Below are 16,259 nucleotides of genomic sequence, written 5' to 3' on the forward strand. Positions count from 1 at the left end.
GTCTCTTTGTTAGCTATACGCTAAAATTACCACACTAAATAAAGCAAGTGTTTTTGAGCAATAAAAATGTGCAAGACAGTACTATACTGCACCTATTACAGCTAGATTACTCTTAATAAAACAATTCACTATATCTATTAACAAGGATCTATTCTAACTGTAAGGAGACTGAAATTCAGATGTACCAGCATGGTACTCCCGAGAGGAATCAGTACTGGTTATAAACTCAACAAATCAATATTTAAATGTCCTTCAAAACTCTAGTCTACTTTTAAACACCCATCCACTTAATTTGCAATTATTTTTAAACTAAAAATGTAAGGAAGCCATGCTCAAATATTGTAACACCGTACAAAAATGGTTAAATTTTAACCTATAGGGGAAAACCATTGACTTCTACGAACAGCTAGTAAAAAATCTAGAGTATACTCTTAAAGTAGATTCTTTGCTTTTCCTTTCAAATTTGTAAAGTTATCAAAATACTTTGCTGTTATAGATGATTTAACCAGTATTGACTTGGTTGGACTTAATTTCAAAATAAGCTTAAAATTATTTGACTACTAGAAATCAATGAGGAAAAACGCATTTAGGAGAGAAGGACGTCATCTATTACCCCAAAAAAAAACCCACTTCTTGTTTAAACAAAAACACAAGTAACAAATACAAAAAGGCCAACATATTTTCATATTTTTTAATTTATGTACACATCTTAAGCTTTTATCTCGTTTGTAAAATGGACCAAGATTAAAAATAGAATGATAGAATTCTTTAAGATTCACATTGATATCAGAAAACTTTGATATAAAAACTGCTTATCAGATGAAAAAAAAAAGTTACAACACTGGAAATAAGTTTAAAACTGTCCTGGCCATTAACAGTGGCTTAAGAATATAAATCCTTATCTTTTTTTATTAATAACAATGAAACATTATTCAAACTTTTTGTTTAGAGAAAGTGGGTATCTGAAGTTTTAAATATGCAAGTAGTTTTATTTAAGATAGTTAGTGAATATAAATCCAGTTATAATAAGAATGGTTTGGTTCAGTTATTTTATTTTTGTTTAAAAAAATTGTAACTTGAAGAAACTAAAATAAATGGTCTTTTTACCAACAAAAAATCTTGTTACTTCAAGTTTTTGTAAAATTGATGTACTTTTTTTCAACAAACATCGTATTCAACGCAAGTACAATATTTTTAAACCAAAATTGATTTTTACAATATCTTAATATCACAAAATCTATTGTCCATATGATAACATAAGAGCGAATTATGAGACACAGTAACCCATTTTCCAATAGAAAATGTTTGAAAAAGAGTTAAAATGACAGTACAATGTTTATAAAAAGATGACTAACTCACAGTGCAATACATAGTTCATGAAGGTGGTTAGTTTTCGCCCTTATTCTTCATTGGCCTATAATATTGCTACTTCCCATTTACTACTGATTATAATATCTGTTTTAACAAAATAGCTCGTTTACTTTTCACTTTAAAACCTTTTTAAGGCCAATGTGTATAAACTAAGATTATGCCTGTAAGGAACATCATATAATTGATATTTAAAACATTTTATAGGATTAGTCCAATATTAGAAATTAACCACTTACGAGTATATTGTTAGCAATATTGGTCCTTTGACTAAATGCATTGATTGGTTTTATTACAGAACTGATAATTAGTAATGCAGTAATTAAAAACTGGTTATTGTTTAGGCTGCAAAAAAAAACCTACTTTTTAGGGAAGAAATATGAATATAAAATTCATACCTTGATCAAAAAAATTTAAATTTTATTTTATACATAATTCATTGCGAATAAACATTATATCTTGGTCCATTTTAAAACAAAAATTTTGTTAAAAGGGATAAACAGATGTAGAGATGAATATAATCTATCGAAAAAGAAATCCCATTAGTTTAAAAATAAAATGCTTCATTAATACAGTGAATTGATCAGATTTTTTGCTAATATTTTTTAAACAATGGGTAATTATTTTATTACATAAAAAAGTGAAATATAATCATTTAAAATAAAATGTTTAACAAAGATGTTGAACAGCGTATTCCACATTATCTTTATAACACAGTTATACTTTTCTATTAGGGTTCCCGCTTTATTTGGGCCCTAACCAAAAATCAGGCTTTTTAGGTTAAATAAGCGGTAAAAGAAAAAGTTTTGTCCTAATCCACAATTTTAAAAAACCATTTGTTTTTTGTCGAGACTCATGTTGATTTACCACAAATTGTTTTTCTTTTCTTTAAAAACTTTTATGATTTCAAAAACTGTTAATTGGGTTTATGTGTGATAAGGAACAACGTAAGTGGCAGGAAAGTATCCGCGCCGTGTTCCAATCTCGCCTTCCCACCAATTAGGATCAGAGCGATCAATTACAGTTATTACATCAGATCGGCGGAACTCTAACTCTCCAGTTTCCTGAGGTTGAAAATCATACATTGCTTGGACCAAAAACTGAAATAACAATAATTTATATTCTTACATTGTTTGGACCACACACTGGAATAATAGTAATAATTTACACCCTCCCCAAGATGCTATCGTGCTATGAAGATAATGGTTGAACACGTGCGAGTAGCTAGATCGTGAGTAGGGGGAAGTAACTATTACTATACAAACTATTTTTGCAAAGTTATATTTTTTATTCACAAAGTTAATAATAAAGCTTTTTGTTGAAATATCCTTTTCAGAGTACAAAAGGGTCTCACATCGCTTATTAATTAAAATTAATTTACAGACAATATATTTTAATTGAATTAATCAAACAATTTCATATCAGAGAGAGACTGATTTAGTCTAAAGACACTGTATTACAACTTGTATTTTTTGAATATTTTTGGCATTCTTGCTATTTGAAGTTTAAGGTTACTACTCTCAAATAACTGGGTGATATTGCAGGGAAAAGTTAGCTATTGCACTAGCAAAAGCCTATTTGGTATTCTAAAATAGGAAATAATCCTGGTGGTCAAGTGACCACAGATTTGACTAAAATTTACTAGTCAATCTGTTCTTTGAATAACACCACCAAAAGTATCATCTAAGTGATAAGTATTAAATTAAGAAACCAAAGTCAAACTTACTTCTTCAGGCTGCATATCCTTTAACTTAATATCTTGTGATCTTGAAACAGATGCAGACCTATGATATTCTACCAACTCGTTTAATGAATTAAATTTGACTACCCAAAGGAAGAATTTGCCTTGAGTATCTCGCAAGACTTTGAAATGCTGTACATTATCCCCGCATCTACCCATAGAAATCAAGAATGAGAAATTTGACTCCAAAAAAAAACTATGATAGCACAATAAATAACGTACTTGACTGAGAGGGAAAAATCCCCAGGAGAGCTTTCACTGACTCTTATAAGAAAAGCTCCTTCATGTTTGTTCAAAAGTAGTTTTTCCGCATTCACTCTTGTTATACGCCCATAATACCAGCTAAATTAGAAAAAAAAAAAGGAATTGAGAATGTTGGAGATACCAAGCATTAACACAATTGGAGCAGCAAATTGTCTTAACTAGCACTTTCCAACTAAATTTAATAAAATTTAACACACAAACACAATTGCCTTAATGTTCTAATGAAGGTCAAATTTTAAATGCATTATGTAAAAATATTTGGACTGTTTAAATTATTAATTAGTCCTTTGACCCAACATTTTTTAAGACATAGCTATAATAATAATAATAATAATATGGTCTTCATTAAGGGATATCCCCTTCAGCAAGCTGATTATCAAAGGGGGCCGATTAAATAAACAAAGTTTGTAGATAACAGGGCAGAAAAAAAAACAATAACTTAATTAATTCCTACATTATATGCAGATTAAAATTAAATTAAATTAATTGGTTAACACAAGTATTAGTCATAGTACGTATAGAGTAGGGAAGATTGTTCCACAGTTTTATGCCTCTGCATTTGATCGATAGAGTACGTAGGTTAGTCTCTAAACTTTCAACATGGAAGGTGTTCTGACATCCTCTCGTGTAGTGGGTATGGAGTGAAGCGGGTATTCGAAAGAGTTCGGTAATATAGTCAGGAGTTCTATAGCCACTCTACTCTCGAGGGTTGGTAACGTGCCTTCGGAGGCCTTAGAGCGAACTATACAATAATTATCCTATTACAATGAGATACTAGTATTTCTTAGATATTCCCACCAAGGGAAGAGAATGCAACCAGGCAGCCACTGGGGGACCAACTACAACTGACTAGTGGGCTAGCTGGGAGTTAACCACTCCCATACTATTTCCTGACTGCTTCTAACTACTGACTCTACAGTTCTGCTTGAATGACCCTTAATGCCTCTCTCCTACCTCCTTTTATACTAACTCCCACACTGGCGCCACCACCAGTGCCCTTGGGAGTTAGGCCTGATAAGATAAGGGGTTTTGGCCATTTGGCCTACTAACAAATATGGCTGCCACTGACTAAGTTGGCTACAGTTTGAGCAGTTGCAACGAGGTGCGTAAAGATTTCCATGTGGTTGTTACGTCGCAGCTTGAGAGGGAGGACCGATATAGTGTTACGAGCAGTGGTAGCAGAGGAATGCCTTGGTTGACCGAGAATAGACTTACAGATAGCGTTTTGTTAAATTTGAAGTTTCTCAAGTTTTGTAGCAGTTGCTGCACCTCAGAGAATATCCCCGTAGTAGAGTAGGGGCTGTATAATTGAGTTATAGAGCATCGTGAGTGTAAGAGTATCAAGATTTGGCCGAAGAGATCTGATGATCCAGTATCGTTTATTAACTTTTTCATACGTATATTGATGATGTGCTGACCTCATGTCAGATTTTCATCAAGTTCCAGTCCAAGATATTTAACTACCCCATTGAAATAATGGCGTAATATTTGACAGACGCTTTCATGAACACCAAAAATTGTTTTGCACTTCCAAAGAAAAGTATTAAACAAACCCGTCATTACACTTTAATACATTCTAAAATTAAAAAAATTCTGTCAATACAAAAGTACTAAATTATGGATCTGTCCCAGTGGTGGATACATATGGGAGGCGCGCCCCCCCTTGATGCTTAAGCTTTGCATGTGATTTGATTTGTTACTACACCCATAGCTCAAGATGTCTTTTACCGCCTCCCCCCTCGAGTTTTTTCTATATCTGCCACTGGTCTGTCAATCAAATTCCATTCTACCTTTAAACTCTAAACATGAGGGAGGTGTGATAACTTTTTTTCAATTGTTCACTTTGCTGAAATCATTTAATAAACGCCGTTTAGTGAGTTAAAACATTTAATCAAAATAAGTTCAGAACTATCATTATACACGTCTGATCAACATGAAGACACAATGTGATAAGAGAGTATAAACCTCCCCCGACCTTAGCCAACTGAGCAGACGATCTTTTGCAGGTCAGCCAGGCATAATTACAGTGTAGGACAATCCTAATATCACAGTCCATTTGACTGGGATATGTTAAGGTTATATTTAATAATGACATTGAAATAATAAATAAAGAATTAACAACCTTAATTAAAACACAACCTCATGAGGATGCAGAATTCTTCTTTTAGGTAATTGTTTAGTGAATACGTCTGCAATGTTTGCATTAGTTCTGACGAATCGTAAGTTTTATACATTATTTTTCAAGCAGTCCCAAACATAGTGATATCTTATGTCTATGTGTTTTGATCGGTTATTTTCAATGTCGCTTTGCGAAAAATATATTGCTGCTTGATTGTCACAACTCAATTCTGTCAATTGTTAAATAGTCCATATTGGTCGAGTCAGAAAGTTCTTTTATTATCAGATTTAGCCATGCAATCTCGGTTGACACCTCTTTCAGATACTTGGACTCCATCGTCAACAGTGCCACGCATGACTACTTGACCAATCTCCACATGATATATTAATAAATAATATTTCCAATATTTATGATGAAACCGCTTGTGGATTTCCTGTCATCTAGGTCGGATGCCCAGGATGCATCGGAAAAAGCCACCAGTTGTATTGCATCCATTCTGTGATAATGAATACAATTATCAATCGTTTCAACTGACTATGATGGATCATTTGGTATGCGATCTCATCCGCAGGGAATGTTTGTCCAGCTAATTCTAGTTTCTCGGCAGCCGCAGTTACTCTTGCTAAATACCCAGCCATAGATTTAAGTTCCATGAAACGAATATTTAGAAATTCTTCCCTTAATGCTGAAATTCGTGACCCAGATTTTGGCTCATGTTGATCTTCCAACAACTTCCACGCCTCAGTAGTAAAATATTCCTGTGTTGATTATCTACCACCATTGTGATTCTCGATAATGCCCTTTGCATGCGCGTATTATAGCGTTCCTTCCCAGTCGCCCAAGCGTAAAAGATGTCTGCTGAATAGCGACCGCCGTGCAATAATTGGGGAAGACTTTCACTATAAATTGCAATGGACTGCTCATATATAGGGCACTCTGAATGTTTATTAGTTTTACTGATATCGGAAGATTTCCGAGTATAGCCAAAGTTCCTACAAAGTACTGATGAGCCCCAAAAGGGCGAAACCGGTCTACTGTTGGAATCTCTGGCTAAAATTTTAACTTTTGATATAATTATCTTAATGTTGGAATTCAACAGTCGCCCGAGCGTAAAAGATGTCTGCTGAATAGCGACCGCCATGCAAGAATTGGTGAAGAATTTCACTATAAATTGCAATGGACTGCTCATATATAGGGCACTCTGAATGTTTATTAGATTCTAGAATCTTCCATTGTGGAAGTCTAGCCGCAGACGTTACTAGATCTCGTTGGTAACTAAAATTTATCTGTTCTTTCTCATGTATTTTCCTAAAGAAATGTTTATAATTAAACAACTGTTTAAAGCATTCCTCTTTGGGCTTCTTTATTAAATGAACCTAGTAACTAATATCTCGAGGTCTATGTGCTAAGCCTAGGCTCAGATTCGGTTACAAACTCGCCAAATCTGGCGCACAATTACTTAAAACCACGCAATATTGTTATATTGTGGTGTACTTTAGCATAATCAAAGTGTTGTTAGACTGGTGTGTATATAATATATAAGGTAGGCGTTGCTGGCAACTATGTAGGAGAGCAGACCTTCAGTAGACGTTCAACTGAACAGTCATACCTCAGTTGCTCGCTCATTCATAACTTGAAACTTTAATTTAACTTAGAAATAATAAATTATTTATTACTTTTCATTAAGTCAGTAGTTATTATTCCACCGATTTACTAAGCCTAGGCTCAGATTCGGTTACAAACTCACCAAATCTGGCGCACAATTACTTAAAACCACGCAACTCCCCTACCACTTGTTGAAATCACTTAGAAAACGCCATTTAGTGAGTTAAAACATTTAATCAAAATAAGTTAAGAACAATCATTATACACGTCTGATCAACACAAAGACACAATGTGATAATAGAGTATAAACCTCCCCTGACCTTAGCCAACTGAGCAGACGATCTTTTGCAGGTCTGCCAGGCATAATTACAGTGTCGGACATAATCCTAATATCAGTTCATTTCCAATACACTTAACCAGGGCATATATAATGTAGTACAAACAAAAAGGATTTTCCAAAGTGATTTCACAGTTTAACTGAAATGTGCCCTGACGAGAAATTTGCATTTTCAGCTCATGTGAGAAACTCAAAAGCTGATGGATTATTGCCTGCTAAGAAGACGCGCTTTTTGATATTATCGCTTGACCGTTGAAAATCTAGCAGTTAATTAACTTCTCACATTAGAATTTGAAAATCTAAGCTCAGCTCCCAGGGCGCTCTTGGTAACATTTTTATCCCATGCTCTTCTCAAAAGCAGTTTAGATAATGTTCAGATCAATCTTTTCTTTTCTCAATTTTCTAACAAACGTGTCTACTCTCTCATTCGCACAGTATTCAATTAAATATTGGTAAGCTTCTCTCATTCCCAGCTCAATAAAAAATACTTTCTGCTTGACTCATCAAACAGCTCAGTCCACAAAAAAATGCCGTTCTTTAAAAAACGCTGAAAACTTCAAATAATTCTATGATAGAACTTCCAAACAAAATTAGGAAAAATCAACCTAAAAGCATGGGTTTTTACAAGGATTTTAGGCTAATTATCACTATCTCGTCTTTGCCACTCTTAACCTCTTGGCGAACTGAGACAACTCCACTTTTCTATCGCTCAATCGTGACTAAGTCAAGCACTCATATTTAAAGATAGCTCTACTTTAGGCTGAAAGAGATCCTCCTTTCTTAATCTAACTAAAATTTAGGTTATCAATCGTCTAGCTCGTTAATAGCTAAATGTGGAGGCAGCCATGCTCTTCTTTCCCAATTTGAAAATTTTATTTTATAAAAAAAAAGTAGCCTCACTCAGCTTGTTAAAATGTTGCTCTCGTGTCACAAGGAACCTATATTCCTCACGACGGTAGCTTGCGCTTGTAGACTTGTAAAAGTAAGAGAGTAACATAAGAGCCACATTACTTTCTAAAACAAAGTATTACAGCTCATTCTAAACCTAAAAGCTTTGACCCTCTCTAAAATGAGCAGCGTGTCCACCATTGAACTGATATCCTCTCTCTCTCTCTTTTGGAGCTGTTCAATGACCAGTTCTCGGCCCAGCATATTTCATTTTGTGTTTAAACGACATAGTGGCCAATTCATCTCTCAACAGACAACACATGGTATCTTTATACTGCGACCATTCCATTCTATAAAAGCCTAATTTATTGCTAGAAAAATAAGGATATTCCAAGTAAATCTGCTTTCAAGCATCTTGGTGTGCATATCACTTCTACTTTGTCTCACCACCAAGTGCCTGTGGGGCATGGATGACAAGAATATTTTGGCTGAACTAAGAAATATCCCAAAATCACTGATTATTATACCAATATTGCTTTAAAAAGTGAATAATTTTAAAAAATTGCAAAAAAAGAAGTATTATTTTGCCCAGGAGTAAGACAATAATTTCCATGCATCTAAACGTACGTTTTATATAAATAAACATATGAGCTTATTAGAAGTTTCTATAAAATGTAAAAAGTAGAAAGACCGCTTTATTAGCACACATGATTTTCTGCCTTTCCTTTCAGGACTTAAACATGCGCTTATAGAATTGTAAAAGTAAAAGAAAGAAAAGCTACATTAAAAAAAGAATATAATTTATATAAAAACCTAGTCTATGTATTTTAATAAAATGTAGTTTCTTTGAAAACTTTTGGTGATAAAGTCTAATTTATTTATGAAGTACTGTGCATTACTCCGTCGCCGTTCTTAATACGAATATCCTTTAGTACAAACAGAAATAGCACTTACTCATGCCTCTTCATTTCTATGTAATTACTGGGGATGAGACCCTCTCTCCCATCAAGTTCTGCTCGGTACCAATTCATATCATCTTCCATATTTAGCACCTGCAACCGTATAATATATTTCTTATTTGATTCTCAACTTATTCCTTCAATGTCACACAATAAAACTGTAGTCCCTATGTTTCACAATTTAAACTAAAATAATATTTTACAGTCCTAGTTGATAACACACTTCATTGGATACTTTGATTACTTATACAAAATACTTGAATCTGGCAACACCCCTATTTACTGAACAACTGTTAAGCTTTTGCCTGCATGACACTGAAAAATATTCTGAAGCATTTTCAATTATGGACTGGACTGTTAAATGGACGTAATTCCTAATTCCTCCAAGCGTTGGATTTGGTGATGAAATTAAAAATGAAATGAAATTTAATTTAAGGACAAGTGGGAAGTGACAACTGTTAATGATATAGCTGCAACCCATTCCTTTGCAATATTAATGAAACCCTGTCCAAAAACTTTGGTTTAATTCCTTTACATTGGTAATTGGAAGCTGATGAATAGAATTGGGAAAGCAAACGATATTGTAACCGGAATTCCATGCACTTATCGTTCTTATATATCATAAGATGCTCGTAAAACTGTTCTTCAATGACTGGAAAACAGGGTTACTGAAAATGATCTGTTGTTAAATAAAGAAGTTTGAGAAAAAATGCATTGAAACCCTGTTAAAATATCGTCTGCTTCCCAAATTCTACTCATCAGCTTCCAAAATTAGGAATTATGTATTTCCTTTTGCATAAATACACAATTACAATTGTAAAGGAATTGAACCAAAGTTATTGGACAGTTTTTCATTTATAATGTAAAAGAATGGGTTGCAATTATAATGTTAGCAGTTGTTTCTTCCCACTTGTCCCTAAATTGAGGGTTGCTCAAAATTTCATTTCATTTTTGGATTCATTTGATAGACCAGATTTCATTAAGCAAAAAAATTTCATAAGAAATAGGTTAAATGGTCAATCGTAATTATAACAAAGCATGGATCAAACATAAAAGTACTTAAATCCATTTTTGTACAACTAGTTCTTTCAGTTGCAGGACCTATCGCACTATCTACATTGAAACCCCTAACTAATGATAAGAAATTAAATTGACACAATAAAAAATTTGTTTTATACAACTAATTGTTAATTTTAATTATATTAGTTAAATTAAGACAAAATAGTTGGCAAATGATAATGTACAGCCTTTCTATAGTCTACCATAAATTAATGCTAAAAATCATATTGTCCACGTTCAGTAACAGCAAACGGTTGGACCGTTGAATGCGCATTCGCTACTGTACGACTTTTTTAACTTCCGGGATTGACGTCACGTTTGCAATCGGAGAGTCAACGAAATAAGCGGCTGGAAGAGACGCTTATTTTGTTGATAAACGCAATTGTGACATCACAGCACGCGGGAAGGCTAGTTGCAGACGACACGACAGACGATATTGTATAAAATTTACAACGATCGTAAAAAAGCGTTCAACAGACGTGGCGTCACGATTGCAAACGGAGATCAACGGTTAATTAACAGTTTCCCCTCCGTCGAGCATCACTGAGCGCAGCCAGTTATACCTATTTGAGAAAAAATTGCTCAAAGGTAAAATGTTGCTACTAGACGTTCCCTGGCTTTGAAATACGGCTGACCACATTTTGTATCTACGCACTTCCCTTTAATTTTTCTTGGTGGACTTAGGTAAAAATTTCAAGAGTTGCGATATCATTGTTAAAGCCTTTATCCCTATGTGACCATTCACCGGTCACTACATGTTGATAAGAATAAGACCTATTTTCGTTTAAATTAATTAAGGACAAAGTTTCTACTAAACTTGAGGTAATGGTGATTCAATATAACACCTCAAACTCTATAAGCAAGCTCAAGTGCAAAGCCCTTAAATCTGTTGAATGTTTGGCAAAAGAACAATTTGAATCAATTCACTGAATGTAAAGATAGGCATAGTCTCAAGGTGGTTATTTACAAGCTATTACGAAATTTATATTCACCTTCAGAACTTGTCCTCTACGAAAGCTTAGTTCATCCGCTGCTGTAGCATTGAAATCGTGTTTTGCTATGGCCTCCATGACAATTTGGCTATTTTAGAAACTAGACAGCAAATCAACTGAAATAAAATAAAATTTAATAGAAAATCACACTATCTTTGGCAGAAAGTCGCTTTAAAACAATAAAATTGCTTTATCCTCAATATAACTCTATAAAACCTAACATAAAAGCCATAATCATACGAGAATGAGATAAGAGGGTGGGTCTTTTCATAATCACTAATGAGCCACTGCTTAAGACTGCCACTGAGCCCTCAGGTGGGTTTTACTTTAAAGCTTAAGCCTTTGAAAGTAGCAGGTTAGCATTAGCAAAGAAAGCACACGGCTCAAAAAGATTCGCTTTCGTCCATTCAACTTTCACACGTAAACAAATTGTTAGCCACTTACCTATCAATGAAACAAAATTATACACTTAACAATCATGAATAAACGAAAAGATCAACTTCAAACATGGCGATAAAAATTTCTATTTGGCCATCAACTTATTTAAATTATAATTCCGATAAATAGGCTTAGGTTTACGATATCTCATAAAAATTTCCGATATTGGAAAGCACACACGCCATATTCTACACTGAATTTCTCTAAAGCTAAGGAAATAAATCTTTGGAAAATACGGAAAGGTAATAATAACACGAAATTTACTATACTTTATTAAAAAATTATCGTCACAAATTTGGTATTCAATGGGACGCCAAATAGTTTTAAAGTGCAGAACCGATATTTAAAACTTCGAAAATTTATAAAATGTGTAAAATAACCATGTCAAACTACTATGTACAGCCCTAGTTTTGATTACAATTAAATCGTCTGCTTAACGGTCTGCCTTCTGGCCAGCAGACGATTTTTAAAAGGCCTAGCACCGTAGCCATTTGCTTACTTTCTTTTACACATTAGAAGATTTTTTTTCTAAAAACGTAAGCGAATACTTTCATTTCTACTTTATTAATTAAATGAATGTGCCTGCTTCAAATTCAACGGTCTATGGGATAAAGTAGTAATCCGACACTTTTGGTATACAAGCATGTAAATTTCGTGAGTGTAATTGATTTCTGACCACCAGCATTGTGAAATAATGAAATTTTAAAGTGCTTTTTGACTTGATTTGAAGCAGCTAACATATGGAAGCAACCTTACTGATTTAGGTCATGCTTACTGTGTACTAAAAACCAATAGCAATGGGCCACTTATGTTCTTGGTCAATAGTTCAATTTCAAGATTTTTAAACATTTTGTTGTTCCAAATGCAGTATCTGTGTGAAACACTAATTTAGTCCCTATTATCTCGGTATCTGTATTACGGTTCCAAGTGTTTTTTGTATGTTGCATCTATCTCATTCTTTTTAACTCCATTTGCATTCCTTGTCTGTTACATCCTCATTGTATATTCCTGTAGGTTGCACACAAGCTGTCATTAGCTTTGCGATCTGTACTGTTCAAAATAATTAAATGGTGGCATTTCCCCAAACTGCTAAGATCCTACAATGTTTATTGTGCTTCACTTACCTCCCCTACCTTAACAGAGAGTCTAACTAAGCTGGTTCGAACTTACGGGTTAAAGGCCGACTACATAAATCTTCGGTTTACTCTGTATTTCACTGGAAGTAGGCTGACTGCATGGTACACGTGTATTGCAGTAAGCCTACATAAAGTGAAAGACAGAGTAAACCTGAAGATTTATGTAGTCGGCCTTTAAGCACAGGGTTGGCAATTTTTTTTATTGATTTTTTTTGATTTAAATTAAAATTTCAAAGTTTTATATAATTTAGTATCATAATTTTACCTAAAACAAATATGTTTTAATTTTTAAAGACTTAATCTATATATATGTAGGATGCATTTATTAAATTTAAGCTGATAATCACATAGAAGTTTTTATTTTTTAAAACCTATTTTGGTACTTTACCAAAAAAATTCAGTGGAATCTTCACCAACAGGTAGAATCCAATGCAACATTAGGGGCGAAGTACAAGATAGATTATATTTAAACTGAAATTATAGCAATTGGCGAGGTTTTTTCTTTTTCAAAAATATTATATAAAAATTGATTTAAATCAGCCAACCGTGGACTTAAGCAAATCTTCATATAACAAAAAGTTGCGACGGACATAATTTTTGCCATGACAACTAAGCAACTTTCTCTATACTAATTATTTGTGGTAGAAATAAACTATTTTAAAAGCCTCAAATGTACTTCAAATTATACTATATATCTTATATTTTTACATAGATAAATTTTAGTTCTTAATTTTCTTCAACATTTTTGGTTGCCATATGACTTTTCTATTTACCAAGTTATAAGGTCTACTAAATCTGGCTATGGAAATACTTAATTTTAATAAAAAGTGCAAATTTTTATAATTTTATTTTATTCTGGAAACTTAAAGGATCAGTTGACTGAATGATAATTTTTATGACCTTTACCTGAGTTCTACTATATCATAAATTAAATAATTAAGTTTCGAGAAAATAAATTTAAGGTTCTAAATAGGGATTGTACGGGTTAAGATTATAGTCATGGTTTGTGACAAGAATGGGGAGAGGAATTAAAAACACAAAAAACACTAGGTTGGGTTGACATGTATCAAATACATTTTCAAAATTATATAAAATGGCAAAATTTTGAATGTCTTCATGCAAACTATCCTTCCCATTATCAGTCTGAATCGTGGTCCCATCACGATCAATAGTTTTCAAATCTTTATGAAAATATAGGAAAAATTCTATTGTCCATAAAATTAAAATATATTGCAGGAAAGATCAACCCAAAATACATAAGAAAATGTTTATAACAGAGATAACCATTTGTTTCAAATCAGGTGCAGGAAACCCACATTCTTTTAAACAATAGCATCAAATAACTTTGATTGTGTTAATTAATGTTACTTCCAGTGTAGTATTTTTAATGGAGATATATACATTTTAGTTTGATAATTTGAATTACAGCATTATTTTTGCAATTAAATGGTCACTTAAACCATTAGTTATCTTAATTTGCTATAGTTTCTATACTAATTTATATCGGTAATCTTTTTAAAAAGGGTGCATATGTTATGTGTCGGTTACTTAGCTCTTAGTTCTATATTTATCCTGACTTGCATTTGAAAATCTTGGCAGTGAAAAGGAATTAGGAAATGTTTTTTTTTTATTTTTAGCATCTTTTTTTTGGAAGTGAGAGCTTTAAAGCGTGCATGAATATTATAAATAAAAGTGAACTATACTCGAAGTAAAACATTTAGAGGTAGTAAGTCCCATGTTAACCTTCTCACATGAAATCTACAAACTGGTAATCATTTTTATTTAAAGATTATTTTAAGATTACAGTTGTAGAAGATTATTGAAGTCAAATAAATATAGTTCAGGTATGTCCAATCAGGTCAATTTTTGGCATTTTCCCACCAACTTAAAACCCACTTATTACCAACTTAACTAGTTTACTGAAATATGCTGACCACTTAAAACCAACTTAATATCAACTTAAATGTGAATACCAACTAAAAACCAACTTATTTTTGATAAGGGTTGTAAAACATTTAATTTAATAATGTATAAATAATATAAATGTAAAAACTTACTTAAAATGTTACTTAATAAAGACCACTTAAAGCCAACTTAAAACTTACTTAAAATGTTACTTAATAAAGACCACTTAAAGCCAACTTAAAACCAACTTAAAAAATAATATGGAATTTTCTGACCACTAAATACCAACTTAAAGAAAAAGGCATTTTCCCACCAACTTAAAACCAACTTATTACCAACTTAAATGTGAATACCAACTAAAAAGCAACTTATTTTTTGGTAAGGGTACTCTCTGGGCCAAAGTTAACAATAGCTTCCCCAACAAATTTACTGTGAATACTTCATAAAATGTATCCATGACACATTCTATATACCGCTGAATGTTAATTGGAAGGCAGAAATAAAATAAAAATGTTTAAAAGGTTTTAAATACTTAAGGGGAAGCCTGAATTGAATGCCTTGCCACGATGTGAATGGAGGCAGAAAAAAGAGAGGGGGAAGGAAGGGAATTTACTATCTGTACAAATATTATCATTGCAGCAAATTATAAAAGATTCGTGGCTAGCAAAACTTGATGAAATTGAGGAATTTAGCGATAATTGCCAATTTATTTTGATGGGATTTTCTTTTTATTTCCAATTTAACTTTCAGCGGTATATGTTAGCAACAACCATGTGAAGTTTATACTTTTGGGACAATATCACTTGGTACCTTTCAGTTGGTACGATATCACTTGGTACAAGGCCTGTGCCCCCCCCCCCCCCCCCCGACTTTAAAATTAAAAAAAAGAGCTTCTGACAAATACTGCTATGTATTAACTTCTTTTGCATAGGTTACCTAAGCTTCCACGATTAATATCCCTTACGAAAAAAACATTCGAAACCAATCAAATTCAAATTGGGACCGTATTTGCACCAATTCGGATATGTTAGAGGCCAATTAGGGAACACTTGGAGATGAAATTTACAATTGGTACCATTCTGACCTTAATTGAAACCAACTTGTTATAATGAAAATTCCAATTTAAGTATGCGCAACACAATTGAAAATAATTAGATATGAAAAGGTCCCCAATTGGAGTGATAATGACCACTAGACTCATTTAAACCATTTCATACTTTTGCCTCAAATAGTATCCCAATTGAGAATAACAACCCGGAGGTTGGATCCAATCCCTTACGAAAAAATTAGGTGGTACCATTACATTACCTAGTGGTTCCATTTGGTTTCCTGGTGGTATCTAATGGGGTCCATATGGGACAACTGTTAATTCAATGGAGTCTATGGTGTTATAATGGGCATCGTTGGTACCATTTGGAAATCAAATGGACTCCAATGGTTCTTGATGG

The 16,259-nt window shown here is 33.2% G+C and overlaps 1 protein-coding gene across 2 annotated transcripts; it reads right to left on the bottom strand.

Annotated features, from left to right (window-relative positions):
* Positions 1–657: 657 nt before the first annotated feature.
* On the bottom strand, positions 658–11,925 carry drk (growth factor receptor-bound protein 2 drk). Of its 2 annotated transcripts, none has more exons than XM_090154983.1 (6): positions 11,573–11,709; positions 11,333–11,448; positions 9,277–9,374; positions 3,332–3,451; positions 3,095–3,260; positions 658–2,468 (listed from the first exon to the last, which is right to left on the bottom strand). In XM_090154983.1, exons 2-6 carry the CDS (start codon positions 11,408–11,410, stop codon positions 2,295–2,297), a joined length of 636 nt encoding a protein of 211 aa, XP_090011109.1. In that variant the 5' UTR covers positions 11,411–11,448; positions 11,573–11,709; the 3' UTR covers positions 658–2,294. The 2 variants fall into 2 exon arrangements, with proteins under 2 accessions (XP_090011109.1, XP_090011108.1); XM_090154982.1 differs by lacking the exon at positions 11,573–11,709 and adding an exon at positions 11,777–11,925 and having other exon boundaries at positions 659–2,468.
* Positions 11,926–16,259: the final 4,334 nt, after the last annotated feature.

Source organism: Leiobunum rupestre, chromosome 1 (assembly GCF_980474605.1).
Source record: "Leiobunum rupestre chromosome 1, qqLeiRupe1.1.hap1, whole genome shotgun sequence".
Lineage (NCBI taxonomy): Eukaryota > Metazoa > Arthropoda > Arachnida > Opiliones > Sclerosomatidae > Leiobunum > Leiobunum rupestre.

What these genes read in the sequence shown, in the direction of transcription:
- drk (XM_090154983.1), bottom strand. Translation starts at nt 11,410, where the DNA reads ATGGAGGCCATAGCAAAACACGATTTCAATGCTACAGCAGCGGATGAA. An exon ending in GTAGAGGACAAGTTCTGAAG is followed by an intron (nt 9,375 to 11,332) that starts GTGAATATAAAT and finishes ATACGGTTGCAG; the next exon opens with GTGCTAAATATGGAAGATGA. An exon ending in ATAGAAATGAAGAGGCATGA is followed by an intron (nt 3,452 to 9,276) that starts GTAAGTGCTATT and finishes TTTCTAATTTAG; the next exon opens with CTGGTATTATGGGCGTATAA.